The 13317-nt window shown below is 47.2% G+C and overlaps 1 protein-coding gene across 2 annotated transcripts in view; it reads right to left on the reverse strand.

The window, feature by feature from the left end:
* Positions 1 to 7907: 7907 nt before the first annotated feature.
* Positions 7908 to 13317, reverse strand: part of C7H16orf87 (chromosome 7 C16orf87 homolog) — a 29141-nt gene continuing 23731 nt past the window's right edge. Inside the window, exon 4 of one of the 2 annotated variants that reach the window (XM_029608466.1) lies at positions 7908 to 8187. In XM_029608466.1, the coding sequence (XP_029464326.1) occupies positions 8126 to 8187 (62 nt within the window). In that variant the 3' untranslated portion in view covers positions 7908 to 8125. Of the gene's footprint in view, positions 8518 to 13317 lie in introns of both variants that reach the window. The other variant, XM_029608465.1, reaches the window with a different exon arrangement.

The raw sequence follows: 13317 nt of genomic DNA on the forward strand, positions 1-13317 counted from the left end.
TCCAGCTACGAGATTCACTTCCAGGTTCCTGCACCTCTGACTACCTCACTGTCACCATCTTCAGTACAGGCATCCTCGGCGTATACCCCGCTCTGCGGGCCACTACCGGATCTTCACTTCAGTGGCATCACCCTGGGTATACCCATTGCTCAGAACTGTACTTATTTGCATTTCCCGCTCTGCGGGCTCTGCCTTCCTTCCTTCATAATAAAAGTCTCTCTCTAACAGCTGTGTCCTGCGCTGCTGAGACCGCGCCTACCGACGGTGAGGCTCACAGGACTCCCCCCTGTGGGCGGAGACATCTCTCACCTCGGCCCAGGGTTCACATCCTTAGAAAAACGTAGCATGACTATAGCTAGCTATCTTAAAGATGGCCGGGTAAGGACCGCTCTATGGCACAACTGGAGTTGGCCGGATAAATTGTCTGCCTAACTTTACTCCTGGAAAGCCCCTGGCACGCCCTTACGTAGCCTGCCTAAATTTTAGCTGAATAATGAGTTAACCGGCTGACCTTTAGCTGGAATAGTGGGGGAAGCACTGAGAAGTTGGCATTAGCTGGATGGCTTGTGGGTTATCCGGCTTAATGATGCTGAATATGAACCCCTTGTATGCTCAGCTGCCTAAGATGGTAGAGACAAATGAAAAAGATGGGAAAAAAAAACTGCGCAGGATAAGGAGAGATCTTCCAAGCAGTTAAGCTCTACGGCTAGGATATGTCCTTGCAGCGTGGACAGGAATAAGTGGACAGATTGAACGGATCGGTTTAGTTTTTGGGTTGGTTTTTTTTGCCATCATCTATGCGTTCCTATTTCCATCTTTCCGTTAGCCCAAGAAAACGGTATCATCTACAACTTGCTTGTTGACTCCTCTTTCTATTTATAAGATGAGTCGGTGCAGTTCATGTATCCACATTAGATTTCTCCAAGTCTGCCATCCCGGCATCGGCCCTTGTTTTTACGTCTGTAAAGCTATCCACGCTGGGCTCAGCGAATGTTTCCTGGAACCGTAGCCGTCCACGCCGACTGTGGAAAGCACTCACACCCATATCTCACTCATCCCAATCCTGTGATTAAATTGCAGACAAAGAACGTGGCGCTCAGTCATGAATCCATGAACCAGTCCGAGAAACAGAGAGAAATAAAATAATAATCCATCCAGCAGCCTTCATGTATCACCTTCTCCCCTGGGATGCCAAGTAACTCTAGAAATGTTTAGTCCTCCGAACTTCCAATAGCCCAGTTCTATATAGATACTGGACCAGCATAATGAGCGTCTGGCTCCTGAATGTCCCATCTGAGTTCTGCTACCTGAAAGCCATCAACACCTCTGCTTTGCAGGATAACCAAAATAATGCAAATTAAACCGGTTCGCAAAGCAACTATATGCAAATATCCCTGCTGAATATTCATGGTGGCTAGCATGCAAACCAAGCCCAATGGTGGATCGCGAGTCGGGGACCCCCTGCGTTCGTTCACACAATGCCCATTTTCAAGGCTATCTTCTGGCACCTTTTGAAATGCTGCTTGTGTTTCTTCGCAGTGCCATCAACCAATGCCTTGTCATTGTCATGAGGTTATAACCAGGCCCAGAGCTATGGTATTTCCTTTTTTTATCCAAGTCACATTTCATTAGACGGGTTAGGTCAATTTAGCCACACAATGCAATTACCAATTCTGCCATTCTCCAACTTCTGAGCAGATTTCTAATGTCCTGCACTTTGGGGGTTTTTTTTTTGGGGGGGGGGGTTGCATTCTGCTCTTTTGCAATCTGCCCTTTTGTTTGTTCAATCTCCTTGCTTACATTTTCACAGCCATCTCTGTTCTTGGGCTGCTTCATTTTATTCAAACTAAATCCTAGGAGCCCTTCGACCTTTGACCGAGTCAGGAAGGGGAAAAAAACCCCCCACTTCCTTTCCAAGCAGTGTAAAATATCTGTGCGTCTACTACTACCGGACCTTTATCTAACGCCACAGGCTGTATGCTGTCCTGTGCAAACAGAGGGGAAGACGGTCCCTTCTCCGTAGAGCTTACAATCTAGTCAGCAGACAGACGGACATTGAGCTGGCAAATACGGGTCCTGAAGTGTCGTGGAGATGTCAGGCCAGCATTTTTCTCTCCGCTTCTCTGATCCCTCTCACCCATCGCCACGATAGCTGGGTCGCCATGGGATTTGCAATGAGATCTGCAAGAGGAACGTTTATTAGAAGGGAAAACAGAACAAAAGCAAGCAAAGCAGCAGTCAGGGAAAGCAATTACTACCATGACTCACTAAAAGCAGGAAAGCACTGCATTTCTTAAAAATGGTGTCAGATCTGGAGTTCCACCCCCCCCCCCCCCTTGTCCTCCATCAAAAAAATATTTTTTAAAACTCCTGGGGCGTCTCTCTCTGCCTCTTAACCCTGTCTGCAGTGTCTTAGCCCATCCATCGGCTCCAAATGGGGAAGGGGCGATCCTGTGTTATTACTGCTCTGTCAATGCTATTTTCAGAAGGACCCTGGTCTCGGGTTCTCTGGCACCATTGCGGAAAAAAAATAGAGGCAGCAGCGCAGGAAGGACTGCGGATCCCTCCTGCCTCGTTTGTTGCTGGCGGATGGGTTAAGCGGGCGCGTGGAGGGCTAAGGGAGAAGAACCCGGGATTTTTTAATTTTTTTTTTGGTAAACAGAATGAAAACAAACAAAACTTTGTTGAACTTCCCTGTTTCGTTTCCAACGAAAAGCAACATCCCTAATGCCCGCAGGAGGCATCTCTGTCCCGCGGAGCCCATTATCTGGCAAAGACGCCCACACGAACTAGGACAGCAATGCAGGCCGGCCGTGATGGGAACTGAAATCACTGACAAAAAAGTGGGTTTTACGGGTGGGATTTGAATGTGGCCAGGGAGGAGGAAGAGGAAAGTGCTGAGGATGAAATGTTCTGGGGGATGCCAGGCGAGGACTGCAAAGTGGAGGAGAACATGGCGAGAGGAGTGTTGGCTAGGGCAGGGGTCAGGATGGCAGAGGAGGAGGCGAATGTAGACTTAGGAGCAATAGAGCTGAGGTTCCAATAGCTTGGAGCGGGGATGGAGCAGGCTGGTACGGTCAAGGGCTAGGCAATGAGGTTGGAGTAGGTCACTGGTATTCACTTCCAGCCCCTTGAGGGCTGCAAACCTGTCAGGGTTTTCAGAATATCCCAAATGAATATGCATGAGGTAGACTTGCATGCGCACTTCTTCCATGGCAGGCATGTTCATTAGAGAGAGTCTGAAAACCCTGACCGGTACGCAGCCCTAGAGGACCAGCCACAGATGAAATGTAATGAATCTCTCAGTACTGAGGAAAGGGGTCACTTTAATGGAGAAGAGCCTGCCACCCTATAGAAGATTAGATAAGAAAACCAGCGAGTTGTGGGAGTGCGGTCCCTACATGACTCTCAGCAACAATTTAAACAATCTCCCTTATTTTCTTGAAATTAAAATCAATCACTAAAGCGTGTATCACTAGTGTTATGAAATATCTTAGCTGTAGATGTCCGAACTATTGTGGCTGTCTAGAGAGGGAGAATCACTGGCGTGTTTTACACTCAGTTCAGCGTAATTTATAAGTCCTGGGCCTACCCTCCATGTATTAGGAGCCTGGGAGCTGAATTTCAAAGGAAATTGATAGGATATCTTAGGCTCTGCAAAAAAAAAAAAGTGAATTTTAATGGTACCTGGCAGCAGCCATTTTAAGGCCTGGACTAACTTCTATAACATCGCAGGCCCAAAAGTACACTTACACATCATGGCCGAAGCGATCAACCCCCCCAAAGCCAGCTGTCTCCCCACTTCCCATTATGGGTAACACATGGCAGTGATCAGGGCGGCTGCCAGAAACAGAACAGATAAGCATCCTGTAAGTAAATCAAACCTCTTTTAAGAGAACCAAATCCATACATGTCTTACCGCGGAAACCTTACCAGTTTAAACTGGTGACGCAAATCAGTGGGACTTCCTTCTTTCCAAAACGGAAGTGCCACAGGCAGATTGTGCATCCATTTAGGATCGCTTCTCAGTAACCCATTCTTCCAGTCTCCTTCCCTCTTCTCCACTCAGGTTTTGATACGGGCTTGGTATGTTACCATCTGTCGGTGTTTAACCCGTAGTAAGTGCCCACATTCTCCTATTAAACTGAACTTGTATGTTCCTGCCTGTGTATGCCAGCTTTAAGGGTTATAATGGTACAAGGTAGGTGTTTCTCCAGAGGATATTGTACTTTATAAAAACACAATATGATCTAAGAAAGGTGTACCGCAGCGTTTCTCAATCCGGTCTTCTGAGTGACAGTAGCTGGTCTGGTTTTCAAGCTACCCAGGATGAATATGCATGTGGTGAGTATTTGCGTACACCAAAGACTCCATTTATGCAAATATGTATGTATCCTTGTTCATTGCCTAGACCTATTTTAGTGTTAAGGTGATTCACAAATTTTAATAAATGTAAATGTCAATATATTATCACGCATGTTCATTGCAGAGATCATGAAAACCTGGCCAGCTAGGACACCGCCAAGGACTTAGTTGAAAACTGCTGTGAGAGACTGTTTACAAAGTTTCTTATGGTACAATTACGTAACACAAGACACAATATTAAGGGCTTATAATGAAGATGATCAACTACTCCCTCTATCTACTGATGAGGAAATAATAGGCTTAAACTGCAGCAGGGGTGTTTAAGGTAAAACATTAAAGAGATTCTAACAAGCTGATTCAGCTCGATCCAGTAAAGTGTGCTCCGTCGGAGCGCACTGTCACCCTGCTCTGGGCGCGTGTTTTCCCTTACCCCTTATTCAGTAAGGGGAGGAAAACACGCGGCCCACCCGCGGCACCTAATAGCGCCCTCAACATGCAAATGCATGTTGATGGCCCTATTAGGTATGCCCGAGCGATCCAGTAAGTAAAATGTGCAGCCAAGCCGCACATTTTACTCTAAGAAATTAGCGCCGCCCAAAGGTCGGCGCTAATTTCTTCCGGCGCCAGGGAAGTGCACAGAAAAGCAGTAAAAACTGCTTTTCTGTGCACCCTCCGACTTAATATCATAGCGATATTAAGTCGGAGGTCCCCAAAGTAAAAAAAAGTAAAAAAAAAAAAAGAAAAAATTTTGAATTCGGCCCGCGGCTGTCGGGCCGAAAACCGGACGCTCAATTTTGCCGGCGTCCGGTTTCCGAGCCCGTGGCTGTCAGCGGGCTCGAGAACCGACGCCGGCAAAATTGAGCGTCGGCTGTCAAACCCGCTGACAGCCGCCGCTCCTGACAAAAAGGAGGCGCTAGGGACGCGCTAGTGTCCCTAGCGCCTCCTTTTCCTCGTTTGCACCGCGTCAGCTCATTTGCATACTGGATCGCTCGCACCGGCCAAGTGCCGGTGCGTGCGCCGGGAGAGCGGGCGTTCGTCCGCTCTCCCACGGACTTTACTGGATCGAGCTGAATGAGAGAACAACTCACCTAGGAAGGATGGAATCTCCATCCCTGCAGGGTTTTAAGAGCAAGAGATCCTGCCTGAAGGCTGAGGAAACCCACACTTGATCACTTTTTTGAGATTCCATACAGCACCATCTCATCACATCGACTAGAGTTAATACCAATGTTTCCCTTTTCAATATTAACAAAACTGTTTCCACTTATGCAGAACATTTTTTTTGCAACTGAAAAATCCAAGAGGCAATGGATCATTTGCTCTCTCGCTAGGGCAAGGGGTTCTCCACCCAGTCCTCACGTCGCACCTAGCCAGTCAAGTATGCAGGATATCCAAAATGAATATGTATGAGATGGAGGCAGTGCATTCAAATCTCTCTCATGCCTATTCATCATGGACTTGCTGAAAACTTGACTGGCTAGATGTGTCCCAAGGACTGGTTTGAGAACCCCTGCTTAGGGGATATAAATTTGGTAATGTTTGGGTGTTGGCCACTGGGTGTTGCACTCCAAAAACCAGATTTGTGTTGGGGTTTCAGGAATATAGAAGATAGTTTTCAGTAGCTCGTCAAGGGCTAGGCCCACGTCCACTTTGAAAATGAGCGTGTACATGCCAAACGCGGCACAGCACACGTGTACACACTTACAGCTGCCCGTTAGCAGCTATAAATGCGTGCACATGGATTTGCACGGACACTTTCAGAAATCGAATGTTATCAGTGTCCGTGCTATCCTTGCCCCCAACTCCGCAGCCCACACCACCTCTCTCTCCAGTGCGCGGAAAAGGATGCGCGGAATGGCTTGCGCGTGCACTTTTATGTGCACAAATAGCAATTTTTCAAAGCCCAGTTATGCATCAGTAAAGAGGGATGAGACAGAGAGTTCTCAGCGAACATAAATTATTTGACTGTTGACTTAAGTAAAGACACGAGTGGAGACATCTCAAGAAGACAAGTCACTATGAGTTATTTTATTTGGATTTTTCCAAATAAAATAAAAAACTTGAATTCCTGGACCGATGACTAGAACGAAGGAGCAGGGGTCTTTGCCCTATGCCCTCATTTGATGGTCCTTTAAAACACACTGTTTTACATTTGGTTGAGTCTTTAACTTTGTGCCACGTAGACGTTGTGTCAGCTTCTCTTCACTTAGAGATGCATTGAAACATACAATTTGACCATGGATGCCTAAACGTTTGCATCCAACAACATGTCCCTGATTGAGCAGAGGCACTCCTGGAAGTGGGGGTGGGGTGGCGAGCAGAGTGGGGGAAGGGGTTTGCACTTATCTGCATTCTCTTTTGGATTTTAAATAGTACGCGTGTCACTTTTCCCCAAAAATTGGAATCTGGCATGAAGTAGTGGAATCTTGCTGGAGAACATGGTCAAAGCAGCTAGCACAGAGGGTTTTAAAAGAGGTTTGCACCGGTTCCTGGAGGAAAAGTCCATCAGACATTATTAGCCAGGTAGCCAAAGGAAAGTCATTGCTATCCCTGGGAGTGAGTAACAATAGATCCATGCTTTGGGATCTGCTGAGCGCCGGAGACCCAGACCGGCCACTGTCAGCCAGGATGCTGGGCTCCTTGGACCTTGGTCTGATCCAGCATGGCATTTTAGCAGCTGTGTAGGTAGATTGGGTGGAATTCTTTTCAAAGCAAATGTGTGTGCAAATCCGCTCTGAAATTTGGTGTAACTTAAAGAGGTAATTTTCAAAAGATACGCACATAAATGGGCTCTGAAAAATGCTACAATATATGCTACTTTTATGTGCATGGCTCCTCTGAAAATTCAGTCCTTACGAGTGTAATTGCCAGTTAACTTGAGTGACAAAATTAGCCCCTACGCAATGAAATGAGGAAATCCCTCAGTCTCTTTTCATGTCTAGTTATTTACCTGGGCTAATGAAAACTCGGTTCAGCTTTTCCAGAATCATTCCCTCTGCACGCCACTTCCAAAAATCCAAAATAACCAACTTTTCAGAGTGGACCAAAATAAATCTCAACTGCTTTCCTATAATTTCATTAAAGCTTTGCTCGGTTTTCCCATAGTCTGTGCGGGGCATGGATAGAACAGCAAAGCAGGTGGGATTATCATCTTTCTCCCATGTTTCGTCAGCTCAGGTCTGGTGCATAACCCTGGCCTGGAAAGGGATAAATGTTTACACCCCCCAACGGGCAGCTTGCAGTCCTATGAGTAAGTTGTACCTACAGGACTGCAAGCTCAATTTCAAAAGGGACAGCCCCCCCCACTCCCCCCCCATGCTGGCTTTGCCTTTAAAAACCCAGCCGGTGGCGCATAGGAGGTCCAATGTACCCAGGGTCCTTTTACCTGCACTGAAAAAAGAGTGGGAAGAGGGGAGTGAAAGTGTATGCCAGGTGTTTTAATTAAAAAAAAAATCTTTTCAAGGATCTAAAACTTCATTCCAACACTGTTTCCTATACACAGAAGTAAATTCTTTCCGAACAAACGAGGAGCGAGTAAAAAATTCCATTGCACTTGCAGATTTTTATTCCAAAAGTCCAATAAACTAAACATCGGTTTATTAAAAGATTAGATATTCTGTACATGTGTCAGTGACATTATAATTAAAAAATATCTGAAATATATTTATTTTCAACTAAAGTCCTTTCCCTTGCAGAGGAAAGTGGTTCAAACGCCAGCTGCATTCTGCTGCAAAATTCCTCCCATCAGGAGCCTCCAAGCTCACGTCGCTTCCAGTGCATGAAACGGTGACAATGCAGTTTCCATTCTGGGATGAAAGAATGCTAGGAAAAAAAAAAAAAAAGTCTTCTGCATTGCAAAACAAGAAGCCCTGATGAACAGAGGGGCAAGTCTAGGGGGCCCCCCTCCCCACGTTTGATGCAACCCAAATCCGGCACCATGGCCCAGGTCCACAAGCAGCCCTTTTGCATGTCCTGCTGACGCAACCCCCGGGCCAAGTCCTGCCTCGGGCGCTGCAGTCCGGGGAGGGGGTCAGAGGATCAGCCTCTGGTTGAGGATCTTTCGGTTGATTTCCGCCAGGGCCACCGAAAACACAAACGCCTTTTCATTCGAGAGGTTAGCGTACATGTCAACTTCCTTTTCTTGTTTTTCAACTGGACGGAAAAAAAAAAAGAAATACAATATATAATTAGGTCACCACCGAGCAGGACCCATGGAAGGGTGTAACCAAGATCTAACGCACATAAAAGATCTTATTTCAGGGCATCAAAGATATTAAGCAGTTCTCGCTTTTCCCTTAGGGAAGTCAGAACTACAGGTCCATGCTTGCAAAAAGGGGCAAAAGCCAGGAGCGGATCAACTTGTTCTGTGAAATGCAGTCGATTAGTAAAGTTAACGCTCTGTCTCAATTCGGAATAAATATTTGTTGGAGGGGGAGAGGGGGAAGAAGAGACAGCTCTCCTGAACAGAGGTTCCCATTGGAGTGGCTGATTTGCTATTTGCGGACAGGTAGAATAGCTACTGTACAGGCAAATGTTTTGCGTTTCACTCCCGCTCCTGTAATATTCCCCACAGGCACAATAGATTCTTTGGTTCTTTTGGTCACAGCACTGCAAGTTTGCACTGTCCTGCAATTATAGAAGGGGGAACTGGGAGCGTCCACAGAATCAGCACCTAAATCTTCCAGCAGATAGCACGGGTTGCCATGGCCAACAACTCTTAAAGCAAGATTGCTCGTTCAACCAGGGGCTGGGGGGGGGGGGGGGGGAGGGCGGGGAAGAAACCGATGCCGCTCCTGGATTTGTGAAACCTCTCCCCAGCAGGGTTTCGGTTTTGAATCAGCATGCTGTCGTGCAAACCAGGGTCGATATCAAAATGTTCCCTCCGAGATGCGCACACACACACAGCATTCTGCCAGGCGCTGCGCCTGCGGGACACCCGTCCCACGCAGGACCCAGTAAAGAGGAGCCTCTGCCCCGGTGGTGCCACCGCTCTGGCTTATCTAGGCCTAGGGTTGCCAACTGGCTCCAGACATTCAGGACAGTTTGATCCAGTCCTTGTTTTGGCCCACTGCATGCAGGAATTTGCTTTTCCTAAGGCATGCATAGGCAAGACAGAACTACAAGTCCCTGCATGCAGTGGGGTAAAACCCGGACCGGCTCCACCTGTCCTGAAAATCTGGAGCCAGCTGGCAACCCTACCTGTGCCGGCACTGTGAGCAAAGCTCCCGGGCCGGCGTGTCCTGCCGATGATACTGTGCGTCATGAGGCCGGCAGAAGTGCCAGCCTGCGGCTTTTGCAGCTGTCCGCAGCGCCGGCACAGACGAGACACCGCGGTCGCAGCCAGGGGAGTGGGATTTGCTGCTCAATCTGTTGATGCAGAGAAAGGGAGCGCAAGAGGCAAGGGGGCAGATGCAGGAGTGTGGGTGCGTTGTATGGACTGGGGATGATGTGGGGAGCGCAGGGAAGGAGAGACAAAAGAAAAGGAATCGAAGGCTAGGGAAGGAGGCAAGAAAGAGAGCCGAAAGATGTGGAAAAAAAATCAGAGGGAACATCAAATCGATACTTGCACCACCAAAAAGCCCTCCCACAAGTATTCCAGAGCTGCCAACTTCTCAATTATTCAGAGGAAGTCTCAGCAGGTTGGAAATCTAGGAGAGCACATAGAGTAGTGCCTCAGCCTCTCGGCACATTCCTGCTCCATCCCTTGCTCAGGTTTTACCCTGCCCGCACGGCCACCGCTGAAAAGGAAAAAGCCGCTCACAGGCTGTAAACATCACAAGTTCAGCAGAGGCCCCAGCGTCTCCTGCTGCGCCTTCTCCTGCAGTCTGTTTGAAATTAAGGACTTCTAGATGGCCCTGCATCTGCCACACACAAACAGATATACACACACACACACATACATATATACACACACACACACATACATAGATATACATATACATACACACACACACACATACACACACATATACATACACACATACATATACATATACACACAAACACACATATACACACACATCCTCCGCTGCCTTGCATCAAATGCCCTTCTGCTCCCCATCCCCCCCCCCCCCCCCCCCCCCCGAGAGCATCGCCTTGCAAAATGTTTTCCATATTAAAAAAAATGCAGGGTTCCCAAAAAAAAAAAAAAAAAAAAAGAGATAAAGCACAAACAAGAAAAGGAACAAGAAAAACCCAAAGGAGGTGCGAGAGAAGAGCAATGGATCGTCCAACTATAAACCTCGAAAATTTAGAGCCAACTTTATTAGAGGCAAAAGAGGCTCCAAAGTTTGCAAAACGTGAGTGCTAGACGTCCCCCCAGCAGGGACCGTGTTTCGCAAGAGCTGCGGCGGGAGAGACAAACAACTAAAAATCAAATGGGAAAAAGGCCAAATCAGCTAAGGCAAAACAACAAAACAAAAAAAAAAAAGGAACCAAATACATCGCATTCATTATTAGAAGCGCCCTGACACGTACTGTGCAGAGCCTGTGATTTTATCCCGGCCTCCGACTTAAAAACGAGCAAGTCTCATCGTTTTGTATCCAAGTATGAAAAACTCTTGCTTCTGATCCTAAGGCCTCTCCTGTCCCACTTGATCTCTGGCTCTATCATCGTTTCTCCCCCCCCCCCCAGCCATGCCTGCTCCCTGCACCCCCATATCTCACTCTCTCTCTGTTACAGCCAGCCCCCCTCACCTCAGCACCCTCATCGGCCGCCCGACCTCGCCTAGCGCTTCCTCCGGCTTTCTTGTGCACCGGGATTGCTGTTCCGTGCATTCACCACCCTTTCATTGTGGGGGAAAAAAAGTGTTCCCTAATATCACTCCCGAGCCTGTAACTCCCCCCCAGCAGTTCCAGGCCTTCCTTTCAAGATCTGCATTTCTTAAAAAATAAAAAACAACCCTTTAAAAAAAAAATAAAAACCAACACTGGCATTTGCACCAGCTTTCCAGATAAAACTATCTTTGGAAATGCACTTATTTCTAATAGGTATTAGCACAGGTTATTAGAGAGAAGAAAAACGTTGATATTTTGTTCTAGGACTGCTGCAGGGAAAAAAAAAAAAAGCAAGCAACACAGGCATACGCCCAAGGATTTAACAATTCCTCCATGGCCTACTCGCCAGGGAAGAAATGTACTGGCCTTGTACTGCGTTCCTGTCCTTCTTTTGTCTAGCTGCTTTTATTTACCGTCTGAGGGGAAGGTTTCAAGGCCAGAGGAGGGGCTTCGGATTCGTTAGCGCCTTCGCTAGTACTGATCTTTCATTATTTCTTCAATCTTCATCCAAAGATAGAGCAACTAGAGCGACTTTCATTCGGGCCGATTCAGTAAAGTCCGCGGAAGAGCGGGCGAACGCCCACTCTCCCGGTGCGCGCACAGGCCACTTGCCTGTGCGTGCGATTCAGTATTCAAATGAGGCCCGGCGGTAGAAACAGGCAAAAGGAGGCGCTAGGGACACTTGCGCGTCCCTAGCGCCTCCTTTTGGCCCGGAGCGGCGTCTGTCAGTGGGTTTGACAGCCGACGCTCAATTTTGCTGGCGTCGGTTCTCGAGCCCACTGACAGCCACGGACTTTTTTTTACCCTTCGGGACCTCCAACTTAATATCGCCAGGATATTAAGTCGGAGGGTGCACAGAAAAGCAGTTTTTACTGCTTTTCTGTGCACTTTCCTGGTGCCCGAAGAAATTAGCACCAACCTTTGGGTAGGCGCTAATTTCTGAAAGTAAAATGTGCGGCTTGGCTTCACATTCTGTTTTCTGAAATGCGCGGGAATACCTACTAGGGCCATCAACATGTATTTGCATGTTGCGGGCTCTATTAGGTTCAGGGGATTGGACGCGCGTTTCTCGCCCCTTACTGAATAAGGGGTAAGGGAAAACGCGCGTCCAAAGGCAGGTTAACAGTGCGCTCTGTCGGAGCGTACTGTACTGTATCGGCCCGATTGTTACTTTTGCGCTGGACTCAGATAGGGATCCTTTCTTCATCAGTATTTCCAATGGAAGGGCAGTTTTTTTGCAGACAAAAGATCCAGGTATTTCCAGGCATCTCTAGAGAGACGCAGTAAAGAAGGAAACCGTTTCTCCAATTGAAATCTCGGGTTTTGGCTGGTGGGGCTTCATTCTACCTAACATTTCCCTCTGAGTGTGGTCAGCTTGCAGGGTCACAGGTTTATTTTCATGGATCCTGCACATCTTGAAGCATTCTTCGTAGGCAAAGCCTAATTATATGTTGGCGATATGTGGCCAAGGTAGGGTTCAAGCTTTTTCTTTTCTAATTATTGCCTTATTTTCTTTACTGTCCCCTTGTCATGAGGACTTGTTCAAATATTTTTTTTATTGCTTATTTGTTTGATGGGAATTGTAATTGCTTGATATAGTTGACTTTCCTTTTTTTTTTTTTACATCATTTGTTTGATGATGTAAAAATGTAATAAAGAATAAATTATTAAAAAAATATATTTTTCAAGCCTTGCATAGTCAATAAAACAAGAACTCCGGGTCTTTTGTTGTCAAAATAAACAAACAGCTGGATAAACTTTCTGCAGCTTTTCCCCTCCTAAGATATTTCATGGGATGTGAACCCTCGGCCCATTGATCTCCCAGGTGCCCTGTTCCCGTGTAAAAACAAGGAAACAGCCTTGAAGCTGGCACAAGGGGAGCAAAGACAAGGCCCACGAGCTGGACGTATCACCCCGGGGAGACTGTGATAGCTGGGGGAGCCTCCGGGCAGAAAAAGTTGACCCTCCTCAGAGCAGCATCCTCAGGAAGACGACGCAGGCAAAGACATCGCAGCACTTCTGCTAACGAGCCATGCGGATATCCTCTGGGATCCGAAGGAGCATCTTTTGAAGCCGCTGATCTGCTCTGCAAACGAGGTTTGGGCAGAAAATATTTCAAGCAAAGTCAAAGGGAGACATTTTCTTCAGAAAGTCGATCCCAGCAAAAAGATGACA

This window comes from Rhinatrema bivittatum, chromosome 7, assembly GCF_901001135.1.
Source record: "Rhinatrema bivittatum chromosome 7, aRhiBiv1.1, whole genome shotgun sequence".
Lineage (NCBI taxonomy): Eukaryota > Metazoa > Chordata > Amphibia > Gymnophiona > Rhinatrematidae > Rhinatrema > Rhinatrema bivittatum.